The following is a 19407-nucleotide window of genomic DNA, read 5'->3' as shown; positions in this document are numbered from 1 at the left end:
AGACTATTATCATCAGATTATTACTATTATTGTTATTATTATTATTGCTAGGCCTTTGGCTACTTTCAGCCTAGGCTATAGGCTATTGTTATTTAGTTCAGGCTTGGGATTTTGTCACTACTCAAATAGGCTAAGCAAATGAAAGATCAATCACAACATTTGAACTGACATTAAAGCGTCACAAATAGGCTAAATTCAAAAGTGCATCACCGACATGATAAGAATGCTTGTTTGCGTATATCTATATCAAATAGCGCATATTCAAGTGTCATTTGCCTTTTTTGTGGTTTCCCCTGTCTGACCTTTCATTTGAGCAATTGTTTCTTTGACATTCGCCTGTCTTCTTGTGTGCAAATTAGGATTAAGAGAAAGTTATTTGCAAGGTTCTGCGGGATGTTTTTGGATTAAGTCTTTTGAGATTCACCAGATTTTAAAGAAAATCAAACGCAGATCCGCCTGTGACCCCACGGGGATCACATCCATTCGAATTTCAATTCATTTAAAGGGATTCCAAAACTTCAAGCGCCTGTTTTGCATTTTAGACCCAGGTGATATTTTACCGTATTGCATTTGGTCTCTTTTGTCTGATTTGCACTTGTCACCACGTCTCTTTCCTGGAACCACATCTCATTTACACTTCGCCATTTATGCCACATCTCATTGATGCTCTGCTGAGTTTGGCGCAAAACACATGCTAGATAAGTCAAAGCAAAACAACTCACTTCTCGAAGTGAAACTGCAATCAAAACTTAGGTTTTTGATCCATTCTTGCAACAAAATCATACATTTGCATTCCTTCAAATCAGCAACAACACACCGGTGTACAAAACACTGTCTCTAGTTTTATATTATTATTATTATTATTATTATATTATATTTACTCATGCAGGCTTATGGAAGATTGCACAGATTACAGTGGTCATATACAGTACTTTACAACACTGGAAAATAATATCTTGGCCAGCTTGTAAAATTGGAAAGGGGGTGAGTAGCCTACAACTGTGCATGTATACTGTGGTTGATGAGTCAGTAAGTAGCCTGGTGGACACCAACATTATCCCAGAAGACAAACAACCTGCACGACTCTGGTCTGTTCTGCACAACTATTGCAAATGTGCATCCAGATGTGTCATTGCTGGACATGCAGTATTGTAATCTAGAATACAGTATAGGTGGTACATCCTTGCAGACCAATAGCACGCAAGGTGATATTTCCCCAGTGCAGCCTTCTTTGTTCTTTTGTCCTCCACCTTCCAGCACTCTCACTCTCTCCATATACTCTCCATGTATGCAAAAGTTCTAACAAAAGTGGTGAGCTCCCCTGTGGTCTATAGTCAAATGATAGATGCTCAATGACTTGTCATGTGTATGTTTTCATGAGGGTTTTTTGTATCTTAACTAGATATTGCATTTCTAATATCAATGATGGAATTTTCATTAATCGGATGAAGTTTGGCTTTAGACAGATCAGTGCTTTGCAATAAATGTGGTTCAAAATTGCAAGCTAAGTGCAGCATTGAACATGCTGTGTGTTGCATGCATGCTTGCCGTTGATGCCTTTTTTGCTACAATAATCTACTTTTTTTTTTAGCTTTAGTCTAATAATTATTTATTTTTAGTGTAAGCATTCAGCAAAAACTAATGCGAAATAATTGATCATCAGTATCCTCTTCTCTAGTCCCCCTACATGTAATGATCAAACTTAAACTCAACTCCAAATAACAAATGAAAGAACAATAGGCAGAGGCAACATTCTTGAGCTGTTCTTCAACAAGTAGTGTAATATAAAAAGAGCCGGTTGTAGAGGATATCTTGCCACAGGACTATGACCTGCGCAACTCACTTCTCTACCACAAGATGGAGACAACTTACCAAGTGACACAGTAAATGCATAATTAAGGTAAGCAATTTATTGAGGGTAAATAATTAATTGTATAATAGCAAAAAGTCACAATACAAGTTTTACAGATTTACATGTAAAATTGTTTATTTTTGGTACTTACAATAAACACAACATTTCTTTCAAAATGTGCCAGTTATTAAGGCATTCGGAAACTCAAGAAGCCAACACTATAAAAAATAGGCTACTCTTACAGGGAAAAAAAGATACAAAAGTAACAAATCACTAACCATTTGCCATTACTGTGTCAGAATAACAATGTGGTCCTTTAAAATGTAAAGGTATGATGTAGGCGTACATCATTACCTCAGTGAAAACGGTGTCATTTCATCTGTGACAGCCTTCACCTGGACTAATTAAGACATTTGGTAATGTATGGTAAGTAATTTGGTCTGATATAGACCCAAGGTCTTTTTGGTGGATAATCATTCTTGTTATTACTATAATCAGGCACCTATAATAATATGTTATTTGGTAAGGCAACAGGAAGAACTTCTTGCGGATATGTTCATATAAATATATCGACAAACAACTATCTTTTCCATCTTTATTTCTCCGAAGGACAGGCTATGTCCCTTTGTGAAATATAGGCAGAGATTAGTATACTTCTTTTTCAAGAAATATTACCGTATTCAAATCTTCCATTCTGTTTTCGATTTGACCATAAAGGCCAAGTGGTGCAATGCACTATGACAAGTCAGTTCAAATCTGATCATCTTGTGTTGTGCTTGAATCAGGTACAATCCATAATTAGAGGTATGTATTGTGCAATGTATCAATAAATAAATTCCAACCGTCCAATCACAAACAGACTAAGAGCACCAAGCAATATTCTTTCTCTTTGACTGTTGAGCACGTATGTTTGTTGACTGGTGCAACAGTTGAATAGAAGAAGAAAAAAAACATTAAATCAATCTCACTGTAAATCAATACTTGCAGTTCTTCCTTATTCATGGATGATGTAAAGGATTAATGAAAATCCAAACCAGTATCACACCATTATCCAAATAAGGGTAATAAATGACACTATATGCAAAGCTTCTCAATGTTAAGCTTCACATGTAAAACTACTAATCTCTCACAACATTTTCAAAGTGCCAAAAATGATTAATAGCACATATATGTTAATGTATATATTGCATAGCATTGGAATGACATCCATAACAGACTTGAATGCTTAACAAGAAAGTGCTATGTCGAAGTGGAACTGATACACCAGAGTGTCACTTCCAGACACCTGGCCTCCTAACCACGGACTTCCAGGGCCTTTCCAGAGCTAGACTTAGAGCCACACCTTTCCACGAACCACTCTCACTGTCAATCTCAATGCCAAAAAATATATATATCTTATTACCAGTATTAGTTCGTGAGGCTCACCTTTTTTTTGTTTTCTTTTCTTTTTTTTTTTTTTAATCTCAGATAAGATTTGGAGACATTACTATGCATGTTTGAAATCCATTCACAAACTCTGTGAATATATAGCTTCACATATGGTTTTGGCCTGTTGTGACTGCATAGGAGTTTTCAAATCTGAGAATTGCTCAGCCAGTCTTGTGACTGCCATCGCCAGTGCGCTGAACACGGGCCTTGACTACCTCTGGGGAGGCCTGCTTGCGGTCACTCGCCAGGCCGAGGAAGCACATCAAGTCAATGAAAGCGGTGGTGAAGTTGAGCTTGCTACCAAACTCACTTGTTGCATAGTCAAAAGGAAATGTGTGATGATAGTTGTGAAACCCCTCTCCTGGAAATGAAATGGAAGGAAAGCAGTTAGAAATCACTATAAGTTAAGTTTTTCATAAACAGTAGTATGGATATCCTAAAAACGCACGACAAATGGATGGATGACAGACACATTTTTATAGTTACATTTAACTGACTTATGATAAGCTGTTCTAATAACTGTTCATCTTTAAGGGCGTTTCTGAGCACTCATTTCTCAACACTTGGCAATATTTTATGATGTAATCATGTAAGCATTCCATTTTCATATTACCATAATGCCAAGAATGCACGAATAAAAATAATACATGAAATGTTAATGTCATACCTATGGCACTGAGGGCCACAAACTTGTTCTCTCTGGGATTGATGTGATGATCATAGGGCCTCATCCCCCACATGTGGGCCGCACTATTCACCAGCCATGTGGAATTGAGCACGATGGTGTACCTCAGGAGTCCTGGGACAAAGTAGCCCACCCAAAGAGATTCACCCCAAAGGTACCAAGGCACGAACATGGGAACGGCGAAGCATGCCAGTAACACTGAAAGCTTGTAATGCCTTGACAGGAGAGGAGGAAAACAATAGGTCAAGAATTAGACTTTCCATAGATGTCTAGAAGAAAAAAAGTCACATGGTAACAAGTGTTTGTGTATGATGGTACAGATTCAGACCATGTACAGTTTCTGCCACTGTGCTTACCAAAAAGAAGACATTGGGGTGGGAAACATATTCTGATAACAATCAGAGATTCTTATCAAAACCGTGCATCTGTTGTGCATCAAGTATGACGACAATATACCAGGAAGAAGTTCAATACACAGTCAATCGAGTAGTTGCAGTGGCTAACAAGTTACCATTTGTACTTTCAAATGAATTATGTTTTGATGACTGCTGACATCAGACTTGCTAATCCTCTTCCGAGGGAGGTTTAGACCCAACTCGGGGCAGGATCTGATAGCATAGGCAATGTGACAATGCACCTCCCTCTGAATGCCTGTGGGCTGATCTCTGCTCTGGCACAGCTGCGATAAGCCTTATCAGTGAATCAGAATGTGAGGTGCATAATGACCCCAACGACCATTTCCTCTTTAAAGAGATGAAAATAAGGATCTCACACTGCTTCTCTCACTCGAAGAACTCGCACAGCCAAAGCCAACCTCAACAGATGTTACTATCACTTTTCAGATAGTACTAATTCAAAGACTTGAAGTGCTAGTGTGGACTGATTTATTGACTGGCATTTTAGAAGGGGCTCATAACCGATACTACAACCACTTTAATGGCTGCATTACAGTTCCAACTCACATCATACTCACTCTTTTTGAAACATGATGACTTGGTCTGCTTTCAGATCATGAAGATTCAGCTTGCGCCCCTTCTCAATCACGTCTGGATGCTTACGGACTAAGAGCCAACCAATATGTGCGAAGAAGAAGCCCCTGACAGCGTTATGAGGGTCTGCGTCAGTCTCAGAGTACTTGTGGTGTACTCGGTGATCTCGAGCCCATTCATAGATGTCATTCTGGATGGTCAAGCACATCAGAAATGTAAAAAGTTACACCATTGTTCTACCAGACCACTTTCGTATCAATAGCCGTTTTGTGTACATGTTCTTGATTTGTTGTTATAGTTTGATGCTGTGCATGTTTAACTTGTTTATATTACCTGAAAGGCCATAGAATTTCCAAAAGCAAGGAAGATGCGCAAAGGCAGTGAGGCTTTGTATGACTTGTGACTCCATAGCCGATGAGCCCCAGCAGTCACTCCTAGGGCACTGATGAAGAAGCACACAACCGCTGTGGGAGGATGGGGAGAAGCATTAATATCTTACATAAATGTTCTCAACATAGCTGTCTCTTGGGTATTTATGTCCATTTTCACTGGGGTGGGTGTGGGTGGGGGTCTCCTCTTTCGCAACTGAATGTCTCTCTATGTACTGAATGTCTTTCTATGTGTGGTCAGACACTGCTTTGAGCTCTTAAGGCCTCAGACCAGTGAAGAAGGCCTCACTGTTGTGACTGTTGTGAGCTCGACAAGCCCACAATAGAAAGCCTATTGCAATGGGCAATTGTTCATTGTTCTCAGCCTGAAATATTATGCAGTTCGGCAATGCAAAAATGTATGAAACAGTGCGACACAGTTTTGGCAGGATGATTTCTTAGACACTCGAGTCACATTCTGTCCCGTGCATTCTTCGAACAGTTGTTCTAACATTGCTCTAACAGTCTCAAACAGAAAATGTATAGCATAGGCTATGTAAATGGCCACCAAGTTGTTTTACATGCCATCTTGCAAAACCTCAACATCTAAATGAATGGTAGGCTTATCACTCAGTTAGGCTACATTAGCCTACAAGGTAAGGCTGAGAACAGTGAGAAACAAATGTAACTAAACAAAACCTGTTGCGTTTCCCTAATTGGTTGATAGACATCGCAAGACTGAGTGTAACAACCTACCAAAAATGAAACAAATGTTTGCCTATAGTGTTTCCTCGAACAGTGTGACGTAAGAGCAAAACCGTTTTCATTATAGCCTATCATGTCATCTCTTTCTAAACATTACTCAGCATAGTTTTGAACAGATGTACTTAACACTGGATCCACACGGGCTAAAACATCGAAGTTTGAAAATTGAAAACAGATTGAATGTGACGTACTTACCCCAAAGTAAAGTTAGAATGGAAGCAGATGGTGCAATTATCAGTCCATACAGAGCTCCAATGTGCAGAAATGTCATTAAAATAACATTTCTCCACACGATTTGCCGTGGGGGTTTTGGACCCTCTTTCTCCATGTAAGTATCGTCAAATACATCCTCCACTGTCCTGGTTTCAGTCATTGTTTCAGTATTCTTAGTGAACTCTGAATTTCTCGTCATTTCACTGTGGATTGTGGAAGCAACAAATGACCACATATTAGGTTATACACGTGAAATACAACAGCTAGACGAGTGCTGTAGAGAAACGTAGCCTATGCGAGGACCACAGTCAGAAACGGGTGGGTCTTTCCCCTTCCTGGGGACTACCATACAACACGGATGCAGACTAAATACTGGCGATTCAACCAGTAGTGGAAATAGTCTGTAAACGCTAAGCAACTAGGCCTACCTTTGGCTGATGTAGATGCTCGATATAACGTTACAACTCAACAACGAACGCACAGTAACGTTATACAGTCCTTGTTGAAGAATTCCGCTTACCTCCGATTCTCTTCCTCAGACGTCGATTTTAAAGATCGCAATTGGTTGAAGCGTAATGGATGCCACCTTGGTCTGCCAGTTTCATTGGTCGCCTGGTTATCTGATGTTCATGTTCGGCTTTGGTAACAACATCTCTCGGACGATGGCATGGACAATTCACGATTGCGTCTGTGTTTAATTTGGACCACCTCCTCGCAGTTATCACAAATTGTGTAATTTTACACAGATAGGAGGTGGCCCAAACGATTTCGCCAAAGATGGGCAAACAATCGCTGATAAGACAAAAAGTTGATTTTAGGCTGATTAACTGTTTGAACTCTGATGAACTTAACCACAAAATAACGCATTGCATGTCTACAACATACAGGCTATGCTTAATTATACAATTAGCTATTCTATCCGCATGTGTCCATATTTTATTTGAAGCGCTTCCTTGGAGTAAGTTCACCGTAAATTCCCACCTTGTGTTGTTCATTTATTTGGTCAAAAATATTGCATTCAATTCAAATAGCCTACACTATGTAATGCAAATATATGGCTGTCACCAGGATGTAGAATGGAGTAGGCTATGTGAAAATAATCCACACAGGCAACAATTGTTATTGTATTAGCCTATCATAGAATGTTATGCAGAATTTATGTAAATATTTGTCTTTTTTTCCAATGTCACCACATAATGTAGGCTAGTCCTCTTCAAAGAAAGAAAGGCTAACATACAAGGCCTCATAAGGTAAAACTGTGCACTAAATTCTTTTCAGCGGGTTGACTTTGAGTGAATGACATTCAAAGTGTTATTTCAGTTCATTTTGAAACACTTATGAGGGGAATTCAGCAACAGTGCTGAAACTAGGGCACATGATGTCCAGTAGAACCAAACCCTTCCTGCACTCCCTCTTTGGTCTGCTGTTGTTCTATTATTAGCCAACTGTGTACTCAAACACTCCGACTCATCTGTACCAATCACCCCATGGGTATCCTCCAGTCACTATCTCAGTTGAGTAACCACTTATTGTAATACACTGCTCAGATATATTTCCATAACTGAACATGAGATACAATGTTTTACTACCTTGCTGGTATAAACCAATCAACCACCATATAATTTCACAAGCTCTAGGAAAACCCCTCCTTACAGATCAAAGCTCAAAAACATTATAATCGGGAACTTGGGCTAAATCTATAGGAATGTTAAGATCATATCTACTCACATCTAGGCCTATCTTTTGATAACCTGTGATTGTGATTGAGACCAATGTAGTATCTGGTATCTATTCCACATCTAGGCCTATCCCTTAGGCCATGTAGTCAGCAAAGACATTTGCACGAACATCTTAAAGATTGAAGTCCAGGTCCAGTTAATGTGAGCTGTAGCTGCACCATCTCAGATTTTGTTCAAAGTCTGTAGGCTCCATAAGAATGGATTTTTAAAAATTGTAAAATATTCACACACACACACACACACACACACACAACATATTTGGGCATTAATATAATGAAATGTTATAGGCAGCCCAAACATAGGGTGGAAGACAGACATGTTCTCAGTAGTATGACAGGACCATTAAGACAGTATTTTTTCTACAAGGCCCTAGATTTTGAAAAAAAGAGTTTTTGTACGCGTGTGGTATCCATCACTATTTTTAACTTAACATATTATATTGTATTAATGTTTGATATTTTGAGTTCTAACTTAACTTCATGTTGGAGAACGCATTTTCAGAGTTGCCAACCTTACAATCTAAAAAAAAAATCCTAATCTATTCATGTTTCATCCCTTTCAACATGTCTATAAAATCAAGCACCTAGATTATGATAGACTGCATGCTTGATTAATACACTGGAAAGGGATGTGGTGAAAGAATTAAAAACACTGGTGTGCTGGGACTGTGGATGTGGCCTAATGATCACGGCTGGTCTATTATTACTATCTCTTTTCAATCCAGTATTATGTGATATCTCTTTTGTGAAGAAATACATCTATCCCTCATACATATTGTGTCTTTCTGCACCTCTCGTGACAAGGCAGTGATTACATATCCATCTAAAAGGGCGGGTCTCAGCGAACGTCATGTATCGGCAAAACATAACTCGTGAACAAGTAGCCTAATAACTTTCTAAGACAATAGTTAAAACTATTAGGCCGAATTCAGAAATTCAGAATAGCACCCAGTGCGGATCATTTTTGTTTCGCAAAATAATTCAAAACGGCCAGCTGCGTGAATTTGCAAGTAGCCTACTTATTGCTCACCTCAAGTCTTTCATTTATCCCAACGAGATCAGAGGAAAAATGTTGCCACAATGCGTCATCGTGCCAATGGTCAAAAACACTTCCCTGCTGCAGTCAGGCTACATAACAGAAAGTAAGAAACTATACTGTAGAGCTGCAAAAATAGCACAAAGAGACCAATCACGTGTTGCCTGTCATTACGTATTATCGCTTTCTCAGTATATCACTCATGAATCGACGATTTAATCTCACTCCAGACTATCATAGCCTATATTTTGATTAAAAAGGGCGAATTTCGCCGAAAAGCGACTAGTTTGTAGGCTAAACTTTACAAAACCCTCAATATCCCCAGTCTGCACTTCCGTATAGGGGCTTACATAAAATGAATGGACGTGCAAAAATGTATGAAAACATGGAATTTAACAACAATATTTTGTAGGTTTTAGAACCTAAATATAGGTACAAACTTCTGAGAGGGTGCAGCAAATACAATCAATAAACACATATGTGTTTTTCCTAAAAAAAACAGTGGTTCACAGTTTAAGTCATACACTTTATTATCCACATAAGTAAATCCTGCCATGTGGAGACAGGTTAGATAGCAATTTCTCAATCCTGTTAAGCTGTGCACAGGTTTAATCATCATTCTTCTCTGTGAATAAGTACAGCACAGTTTACTCTAGGCCTCTTTAAAAGTGTTATGGTTGTCATGTTGAGAGGGAAGTTTTTACAGCATAAGCTAATTCTAAGTGTCCAGTCTCATCTTTCAAAGACAAGAATCAGTTCACAGTGTGGCGTCAGTGGAAACATGTCCACAGGGATGGCTGCTGTGGGTACAAACGGCTTCCCAGTGAGTTTCCTCTGTGGCTCAGAGCTGCAGCACAAGTCTCGGAAGTTTCTCATCGCCTCTCCATCCGGTTTGCAAGATATGTATACAAGTCTGTGAATGGAGGGGTGGTTACGAAGGGCTCTGATCACTCGATAATGAAGTCCCGCCCTGGATGGATTAACCACTGCTGTGAGTCCACCCTCAGACCCTAAAGAAGGTAAGAGTTTGGGTAGGACTACTTCAGCTTTTCCAACTAAAAACTCACAGTTAGACACTGCATTGAGCATGGCATTATAATTTGCATCTGCCACTGCCTGTTCGATAATCTCAATGCCAATAACCTTTTGCACCCTGGAGGACATGGATATCCCTATGGCACCTGTTCCGCAACAGACATCCAGTAGAGTGTCACTTTTCGTGGAATGGCTGATATCCCCTACTGTCTGATAGAGAGACTCTGCCGCTGTGCTGTTCACTTGAAAGAATGCATCTGCAGAAATACGAAACTTATAGCCCAACACTTCCTCATGGATGTGTGGCTGTCCATAAAGGAGCTGATAAAGGGACTCCTGGTGGCTAACACGGGTCATGGAGCTCTTCTGAAAGTATAAGGAATCCAGATCACAAATAGACCCCGGACCTTTTGTGAAGTACTCCACGAGAGCATCTTGGTGAATACAAATCTCTTCTGTGGTTAGGCATTGAGGGTGAAAATATACAATGGCCATAGTGTTACCTGCTGCATTAGTCCTCACTGTAATCTCTCGCCAGTGCCCTCCATCATTGAAAATAATACAAGGATTCAGGGGTGACTGCCGAATAAAGCCCTCATAGCATCTAGCAACCAATTTGTGTTTTTCGGGCATGTTCAACAGGTGATCTCCATTAACACAGACAACTTTGCCTCGACTCCCAATGTAGTATCCAACAGTCTTTGGGTTTCCATCAATTCCTTTATTGACAGAGAAGGTCGATTTGTTGCGGTAATGATATTTCACTGGAGATGGTATTATAGGTAATAGAGGTATGCTAGGGAGATTAAGGGATGTACCTGACATCTCAGATAGCTGTTTTGAAAGTTCAAGCAAGATCATCTGCTGCTGGTCCTGCTTCATTCGTAGCTGTTCTTCATAACTCAACCTCCACAGGGGGGTCACAGTGTCAGCCAGCCTTTCCTCCCATGACAGGCTTTGTGATCTCAAGAGTTCTCTAGACTTGGCACGTTTCATCTTTTTGGAAGACGGTAGGCCTATGCAACGACTTGAATCCCAACGTACATGAGGCAAATGTTTCCCAAAACACTTAAGGAAAGAACATGTTACTCGAACGGAGAAATGACCACATCTGACATACATCTGAGATATATTTGCCATCTTACCTCGAACAAAAAACTAAACTGGTCACTGATCAATTTGAAGGTTCACTGTCGCACTGTTGGAAACTTCTCACATGCCTCATCCTATGCTCATCCACCTAAAAGTTGTCCCTTATTGATGACGTACATTGCCGCTAGTTGAACGTCATTCTACGGTGCCCCCTCAACCAGTAAACAGTTTCGCTGTCGCGATGGATTCAAACAAGGACGAAGCTGAACGCTGCATAGAAATTTCAATCGAAGCACTGAGGAATGATGATCCAGATAAGGCTCGGAGGTTTCTTGAAAAGGCACAAAGACTGTTTCCTACCAACAAAGCTCAATGTATGTAATGACACCACGGAAATAGAGCTTTAGAAGGGTCATTCCTGTTACATGCGCAGGCGCAGCTAAGTGAAGTTAACGTTACCCGACCTGAAAATTGTGTTTAAGTTGATATGACCAAAGTTATAGCTTTTCAACCAAGTCATATATTGGAGGTTAAAGATGTGTTGTGGCTTCAAATGTTATGTTTAGAAAATATGTTTGTGTATGTCTTGTGTTTGCTGTGGGCAAGTGTGATTAACGTTACCAGCCCAGCTATGCTAGCTATAATGTTACAAAATCTAGCCAACGTTACTTTGTTTGGTAGGCTAACGTCAGCAAATTGACACTAAGTAACTTTCATGTAGTCTCAGATTCAATTACAGATAACCAAAGATACTTATCATAAATTAAATATATTTAAGCCCACGACATCCACGTTTTCCATATGTGGTTGGTAATCTTGGCCAGCACATACCGAATGTCTGTCCAAAATAATCCAACTCGAAGCTATTTGTCACTCCTTTTAAAGCAAAGGTAACGTTAGCTAATGTTAAATTAATGTAGGCAGTACTGTATATATGTTCAAATGACATATTTAGGAAGCTAGATGTTTGTGGTTAGTGCTGCATTTTAGCTAGCATGTTAGCTAGCACGAGTGGTAGCCCACAGATGTAATGTAATAATCTAAGCAGCTGAATAACAGCAAGTCCGTTTGTTACAGCTTTACTTGAAACAATCGAACAGAATGGTAGACCTTCCAGTCAGGAGAACAGCTGTGGGGACAGTGGTGACACGGGTGTGAGACACAGGAGCCATGCAACAGAGGCTAACACTTCAGGGGAAAGTGCCACAGACTCTGCCAAACCATACACTTCAGAACAGCTTGATTCTGTCAAAAGGTTCACGTTTATTTATCGTGCATTCAGTATGCTTTATGTTTTATGTACAAGTGATGGAATAAAACTTAAGATGATGATAGGAAATGGAGCAGTGGAAAGATGGGAAAATATGACAGACAACTGAACACTGAAATTAAATGAAATCGTATTTCTGTACAGTTGGTACAGATACAGTCGAGGTGTCTAGTTCTGGAAATGAGCATAAGAATGGATAATGGGTAAAAGTAGGGTTTTAACTCTGGACACCACTACTTGGCCACATCCAAGTTTCGACATTGCGGCCAGCCACATTATTTTCTCTTGACCTAAAGAGCCGTCTATGAGCTGAACTAACCAACTAAATGGCTGAATATTTGGTGTCATTTTTAAATTCACTTCAATTGTTGATGCGTTTGTTTACACTGGGTTGTCCCAAACTAGTAGTACAGTAGCCATGTTGAGAATTGCTTGAATAGTTTGTTTCCACCGAGAGGTACAGTATGGTACACACAAAGAATATTTCCGTTTCCATGGGAATAATTTGTGAAGGAAACCAACCAAGTTCTCTAGACTTTTAACATTAAACATTTAACTGATGTACTAGATATGTGGTCCTACCGTTTGAGTTATATTATTGGGGTCCCCTGACCTGAGAAGTAATGTGATCTCTTCTCTTAGTTTTTATATTCTATAGCCTGGAAGCCAGCCTAAATTATTCCGGCCACACATTTTTTAATTGTAATTGTAAAACCTAAAATGTAATTAGTCTATATGCTTTAGCATTAAGTGGTATCTCTTTGTGTTTGAATGATCACGTGTTCTCTTTACTTAACATCTTTTTTCATTGTCATTTGCTTAATGCAGAATAAAGAATTGTAAAAATTACTATGAAATCCTTGGAGTAAGCAAAGATGCAGCAGAAGATGATCTGAAGAAAGCATATAGAAAACTTGCCTTGAAATTCCATCCAGACAAGAATCATGCACCAGGTGCCACCGAGGCTTTTAAAGGTAAACGTCAATTTCCAAGTTCCACTTGTCCAAGTTGCAATGCCTGTTTCCTAAGAATCTTTAATGTGGTATTCTGATAACGTTGTTATTTATTCTTCCTGTTTGCTATAGCCATTGGGAACGCGTATGGGGTACTGAGTAATGCAGAGAAAAGGAAACAATATGACCTGTATGGAGAGGAGAAAGTACATCCGTCCAGACATGGACATTCACATCGTGGATTTGAAGCGGACATTTCTCCTGAAGACCTTTTCAATATGTTCTTTGGAGGTGGCTTTCCGTCCGGTGAATTTCCAATCAGAAATCATTTCTTTTTGGATTTTCCATGCCAATTTCTCATTTTAAAACTTAAGCATAGTTGTAAAGGTTTAGGGTTGTAGTAGGCTTTCTTACACTTATAACATGCCATTTCTGTTTTTTTATTGTAGGTAATGTTCATGTGTATAGTAATGGCAGGATGCGCTATGGCCATCAGCCCCGAGCGGACCGAAGAGAGCACCAGAGAGAGGTGGGTTGCAGCAGTTTTCTAGGGAAAAAAATCTCTGCACACTTTGATCCATGCAGAAAAAGAATGTGCATTTACTACCAAGCTTTCGGTCCTTAGACCTTCATCAGGGCATTGCACACCACATACAAAGAAGTTCACTTAGTATCAAGGGTTCAATTAGTGTAGGAAATGCAGCAGTTTTCTAAAATGGTCTTGGATTATGAGTGCTCAAAGCCATTGTGTGGCACTCTGCAAATGTACACCTGCAACAGCATTCCATTAGTGTTACCTCACCAAGCCATAGTCAACTGCTGCATCTCCCTGTTGCTTGGTAACGATAGTCACAGACAAAGATCTCCACGATGTGAAGCTCTTAAAAAGTCATAACAAACTTCCCAATGCCTTTTATGAGTACAGAACCTATTTGTACTACTGTAGAAGGTTGCTACCATTCTGGGCCTTAATAATGGTGTAATTTACGAGATACATCGTTGGGTCCATTAGTTCCTGCACTAAGCCTTTCAGCTGATCGTACTAACATGACCAAGGGAAAAAAGCCACTCAGGATGCTGTTTGGCTCGAGGTCATGGTGCAAGGACCCTAGGGTGAAATGTCTCCGAACCATCCCTTTAATGAAGCTTTGGCACATATATACTGTATGCAGTAATCATGTTAGATAGGGGTGCAATCGTAAACAGAAATCACAATTCAGTACATACCCGTGCTAGTCACAATTCGTTTTTGGTACAGTAAGCTTGCTGCTAGCCTAACATTCACAGTCAATACTGCTCAACACATATAAGCAGGAATAGTATTTTGTTTATATGTTTTTGGTGTTAATTAACTAAACTTACAAATGTTGCCTGTTGATGACTGTTAAAGTCTGTATTTGGTACACATCTGTATCGAAAGCTAACATCCTGTACCTAAACAGTTTGATGTGTATCTGACTGTTGGTTACAGTGATTTTAGAATAGCTAAGGGCGGGTTTTAGGCACTCCGCTTCATGTCGTTTCCTACATCACCCCTTAAGCCTACCTTACACTGGCAAGATTTGGAAAGATTCTTGAAAGATTGTCTTTTGAGTAAAGCTTGAATGAGGGGCATTAGTTAAAAGACTACAATCTTTCAAGAATCTTTCCCAAATCTTCTCAGTCTAAGGTAGGCTTTAGTCCTTCTCAAATCACTGTTACCTGTGGCCTCTCAGGAGAGAAACAAAGCTAAAGAATACTACAACACACTTCTACAATGGAATCCTGTTAGACAAACATGCAAAGTGAACTGAATATTTTCACCATTGACAGGCTCTAAATAATATTCATAGTGTCTGACAACATGTAAAGGATCCCTAAAGAATTACACTTGTGTATGTCAATACTTTGTTTACGTTAATAACTAAAAAGTACAGTAGAAAAATACTTTTTCCACAATTTTGTGTTTTCAGTTTTTTTTCTTTACAGTTTGAAAAAACGTTTCCCTTATAAGCATTCACAGGAAGACATTTTTACTAGGGGTGCCCAAAAATGTGCATGCCACTGGAGAAATTAGGTATGGGTTACCTACCTGTTTTGATGCCAACTAAATACCAATCTGTCCCTCGATAGGGAGGCCTGGCCCTATTTGTTCAGCTGATGCCCATCCTCATCCTCATTATCGTCTCTACTCTCAGTCAAATGATGGTGTCCGATCCCCCTTACAGCCTCAGTTACCGCCCGTAAGTCTTCACCTGATGAGTTTCTGCATGTACTTTCTTTGTGTAGACGTACTTGATGTTTCCTGATTTCTGATGAAATGCTGTAGCAGTTATTGAGCGGTTGTCCACGACTATTGCATATGTATTTTGTTTTGTTTTTTCAGACACTAACATATATCTGTTAACAGGTCTTTGGGGCATGTAAACAAGAGACAGACTGACACTCTGAAGGTGCCTTACTATGTGACTGACCAGTTCACAGAGGAGTACACTGGAAAGGACCGTAAGAATATTGAGAGGAGTGTAGAGGAGGATTACATCTCGAACTTAAGGAACAACTGCTGGAAGGAGAAGCAACAGAGTAAGTCCTGTTGAGGATGTGAACATCTCAATTATATTCAGAGGAATAGCTATCAGGATAATTGCTCACTCGCCTCCCAATCCGAGGTACTGCAGTGTGTGAGTTCGAGCTTGGCCAGAGGCAGGTGCCTCAGTTCTGCACAGTCAGTCTACACAGCATAGGTTACTTTGTAATCTCCGACTCAATGAGATGCCATGTGAGATTACAAGTTGGTTTGTTGGCAAAGGGAGGCCTTACAGAGTATTAAACACAGGAGTGACAACAATTGTAGCGCATGCATTTTGACACATTTTTTGTTTCTCAGAATACAGTTTGTGGGAAGTTATGACGGCTGTGGGTGTGATAATGCTGTACATTGCCTATGTTAGATTCTGAATTGTACGATAGACATAGCACAGTGCCTTTTTATGAATAGACTCTGTCATGGTCAAACTCATTAAACAGGTCGTTTCTTAAAAGATCATAATTAGGCAGATTGGGTTGAATTGTTCTCTTACTGTGATCTGGTGCATTGCCATCATGCATGGTCATGTGGTAAGAGAAATACAATGCAAGCAGACAGAGGCAGGTTTAAAGACTGAAAACATGGCAAGAACATTAACATTAACAACGTTTACAAAACTACGAGCTCGGAGACCCGGCATATAGCTCACCGCTTAGGGCAATGGCCAGCTGAGTCTCCCGTTTTGTGTGTTTCTATCCATTAAGGCCTCACCCCCTCTTGATTGTGTCAGAATCTCAGTTGATTGATGCAATACCTGTACACTATATTGTGACATGTTATCTTTTAGATGTAGATGATAACCTGAAAAAGTAGCACAATGTTTGGGTTGAGCAGAGGAATAATTGACCACTGCAGGTAGACATCACGTTGCCCTGACATTGCCTGCTGTGACCCTGACCTGTGGTCTATGTTTCAGAGGAGGGCCTTCTCTACAGGGCACGTTATTTTGGAGATTCTGATCTGTACCAAAGAGCCCAGAAAATGGGCACTCCCAGCTGCTCGAAGCTCTCAGACGTACAGGTTTTGCTACATGGATAGACTGGCTACAGAAATAAAGGTATGTATTCCACGGTTATCAGACCACTGTAGAAGTTCCGTATTATGTTGCCTGAAATACTTAAGTGGCATACAAAATACAAATGTAATTAAATGCCTCTTCTGCTTCACAGATTGATTATATTTCCCAACATCTGAGTTGACTGCATTAAGGTAACACCTTGGCTGTATTCAAGCCTTCAGCGAGGCGTTGAAGCGGTTCACAGAAATCATTTACTTCAAGTGATGCTCATGTGTGGGCATTGTCAACCCTTGCTTTAATCAGAGAGAGTATGTGAGAGGATATCGGTCATATTCAGAAATGGACAAACTGGTCTCTGCTGAGGAGATCTACAGTAGAGGAACGCATAATATAGGCATCAGTCATCTGAGATGGTAAATTAGCCTGCTCAAATAAAGCATTTTGATATTACCATTTCTCTCTTGAAAATGTAGTAGATTTTCTTCAAACCACAATGCCTTCTGGGACAATGGAGCCAATAGAAACGATATGATTTTTATGACCTCTATGTACACAGTGTTTGGACTCTGCAGGGACGCAACCGAGATTAAATTATTAAATGTATGTAATTTCTTGTTTAACTGTTCCCCTATGGACATGGTTGTAGCTAGCAAAATTTTGAAATACCGGTAATTGCTGAATCTGAAATTTATATTTATTAACACTGAATCTTAATTTTGTTTTCAATTCAGTCTGTTTTGAGTTTCATGAGTATAATCATGTGATGCCAATCCATGAGGAGTTCTGCACAAAATTTGCTTGAAAAGTACATTTTATAAAATACATTTTTGTATTAATGGAATTGATGAATCATTACTTTTACATGTATGGTTTTAGCATAGCCAGCTTTTGGCAAATAAAGAGTACATGTTTGGGATGTCCAGATCTTTGCAGTCCAGTCCTGTTATTTGTTTGGCAAACAGTGTGATTACCAAAACAAAATTTGCCTAGGTCATCATTTGTTCTTTACATTTTAGTCCAAATATCTCTCTATTTCTCTCCCTTACTCTCTCTCTCATTTTTGTTTTTTCTCTCTCTCTCTCATATGTAAGGGGTGTGTGCGTGTGTCAGAATGACAACTAGACACTAGAGGGCAATAGTGAGCCACTGATCTGATGATGAATGATTGCTGAATTGCCTTTAAATGTTTGATTTGATGTATCCACTGAGATGTAACACTGACACAGGGATGCTTGGACAATCGTGTTTATTCTCTCAAACTCTGCATTTTACAACCACATCATCTTAGTTTCAACATATATTTGCAGACAAGTGTTGATGTGATGATATGGACATCAAGTCAGAAAATGGCTAATTCAAAAGAAATGTATCTGGACAAGGGACAATAACGTGATTGGATGCTAGAAGGGATTGGTGCTTGTTTAATGATTGTGCACCTTAGATGATTTTTTAACGCCCTTCAGTTTTAGTTTCTGCAGATGAATCACCCGTCCTCCTTGACCAGTGATGTTTTGCAGTTGGTGCAGGTGTGTCTGAATGACCGGCCAGAGAGGTGTTTTGAAATGGCAAGCTGGACTCTTAATGGGCCTCGCCGTGAGAGGGAGGTGGCACTGGAGTCCCAGTGCTGCTTTCAGCTGTAACCATAGAAACCACATGCTTCCATGAGAAATGACCTCTTCTAGTTATTCTGTAGCTGCGGCTGCCGTTGAATCCAAACAGTGTCCTTCTAACTCGGCTGATAAGATGTCAGTAGCAGCAACAAGGTCACGGGTTCGATTCCCAGGGATTACACAGCAATGTCTTTCAAGCACTCTACAGTTCCGCATGCACTGTTGCTAATGTTGACATCAGTGTGAAAAACAACTGATTACTGATCAATGATTGGTAGGTGGCCCGCCAATCATTTTTAGAATGTTTTAGGTTACAGTAGGCTACACAGTTCCACCAGCTTATCACCATAGGTGCTTCTCAACATGCCTCCTCGATCCTCAAGGGGCGTTCCCACTGATCTATAACTAACACTGGATAGACCATCCCATTGTTTTTGCCCCATCAGATCAGTGAGGATCGAGGCCCGAGGAGCAAGAGAGGACGTATAAAAGCCCAAATGAGAGGCACCCCCTGAGAGAATGATTAGCGGAGTTGGTTTTTGGAAGCCCCCATGGTGTTATTTTATTGTCTCTGTCTGGGCAGGTGCCTCAGTTCTTGTTTGTTAACAAAAACATTGCAGCATGCATTCAGGGCCTGATTTATTGCTGGAGAAGGCAGAAACGGATCCTTGCTCCCAGAGGTGGAGACAGAGCTGTGATGTTGGATAAATCCTGTGGAGACGTGGTGCTCTGGAACCTATAAGCTCAATATTTTGCAGGATATCTTTGGATTTAAAGTAACGATGCATG

The 19407-nt window shown here is 40.0% G+C and overlaps 3 protein-coding genes across 4 annotated transcripts; 1 reads left to right on the top strand and 2 right to left on the bottom strand.

Moving 5' to 3' along the window:
* Positions 1 to 1888: 1888 nt before the first annotated feature.
* On the bottom strand, positions 1889 to 6971 carry scdb (stearoyl-CoA desaturase b). 2 transcript variants are annotated; one of them, XM_062518910.1, is made up of 6 exons: positions 6821 to 6971; positions 6283 to 6503; positions 5288 to 5418; positions 4939 to 5144; positions 3948 to 4180; positions 1889 to 3641 (listed from the first exon to the last, which is right to left on the bottom strand). In XM_062518910.1, exons 2-6 carry the CDS (start codon positions 6497 to 6499, stop codon positions 3442 to 3444), a joined length of 987 nt encoding a protein of 328 aa, XP_062374894.1. In that variant the 5' UTR covers positions 6500 to 6503; positions 6821 to 6971; the 3' UTR covers positions 1889 to 3441. The 2 variants fall into 2 exon arrangements, with proteins under 2 accessions (XP_062374894.1, XP_062374893.1); XM_062518909.1 differs by having other exon boundaries at positions 6729 to 6886.
* A 2616-nt stretch (positions 6972 to 9587) lies between these two features.
* Positions 9588 to 11330, bottom strand: trmt2b (tRNA methyltransferase 2 homolog B). The gene has a single exon (XM_062519599.1). The coding sequence runs from the start codon at positions 11247 to 11249 to the stop codon at positions 9807 to 9809; it is 1443 nt and encodes a 480-aa protein (XP_062375583.1). The 5' UTR covers positions 11250 to 11330; the 3' UTR covers positions 9588 to 9806.
* A 70-nt stretch (positions 11331 to 11400) lies between these two features.
* On the top strand, positions 11401 to 17930 carry dnajb12a (DnaJ heat shock protein family (Hsp40) member B12a). Its single transcript, XM_062519766.1, has 9 exons — positions 11401 to 11575; positions 12279 to 12456; positions 13300 to 13445; positions 13557 to 13730; positions 13874 to 13953; positions 15537 to 15646; positions 15814 to 15986; positions 16907 to 17047; positions 17160 to 17930. Exons 1-8 carry the CDS (start codon positions 11443 to 11445, stop codon positions 17026 to 17028), a joined length of 1116 nt encoding a protein of 371 aa, XP_062375750.1. The 5' UTR covers positions 11401 to 11442; the 3' UTR covers positions 17029 to 17047; positions 17160 to 17930.
* Positions 17931 to 19407: the final 1477 nt, after the last annotated feature.

This window comes from Sardina pilchardus, chromosome 18 (assembly GCF_963854185.1).
Source record: "Sardina pilchardus chromosome 18, fSarPil1.1, whole genome shotgun sequence".
NCBI classification, from domain to species: domain Eukaryota; kingdom Metazoa; phylum Chordata; class Actinopteri; order Clupeiformes; family Clupeidae; genus Sardina; species Sardina pilchardus.
The sequence above is the reverse complement of the archived record's forward strand: the minus strand, read 5'-3'. Positions and strand labels throughout refer to the sequence as shown.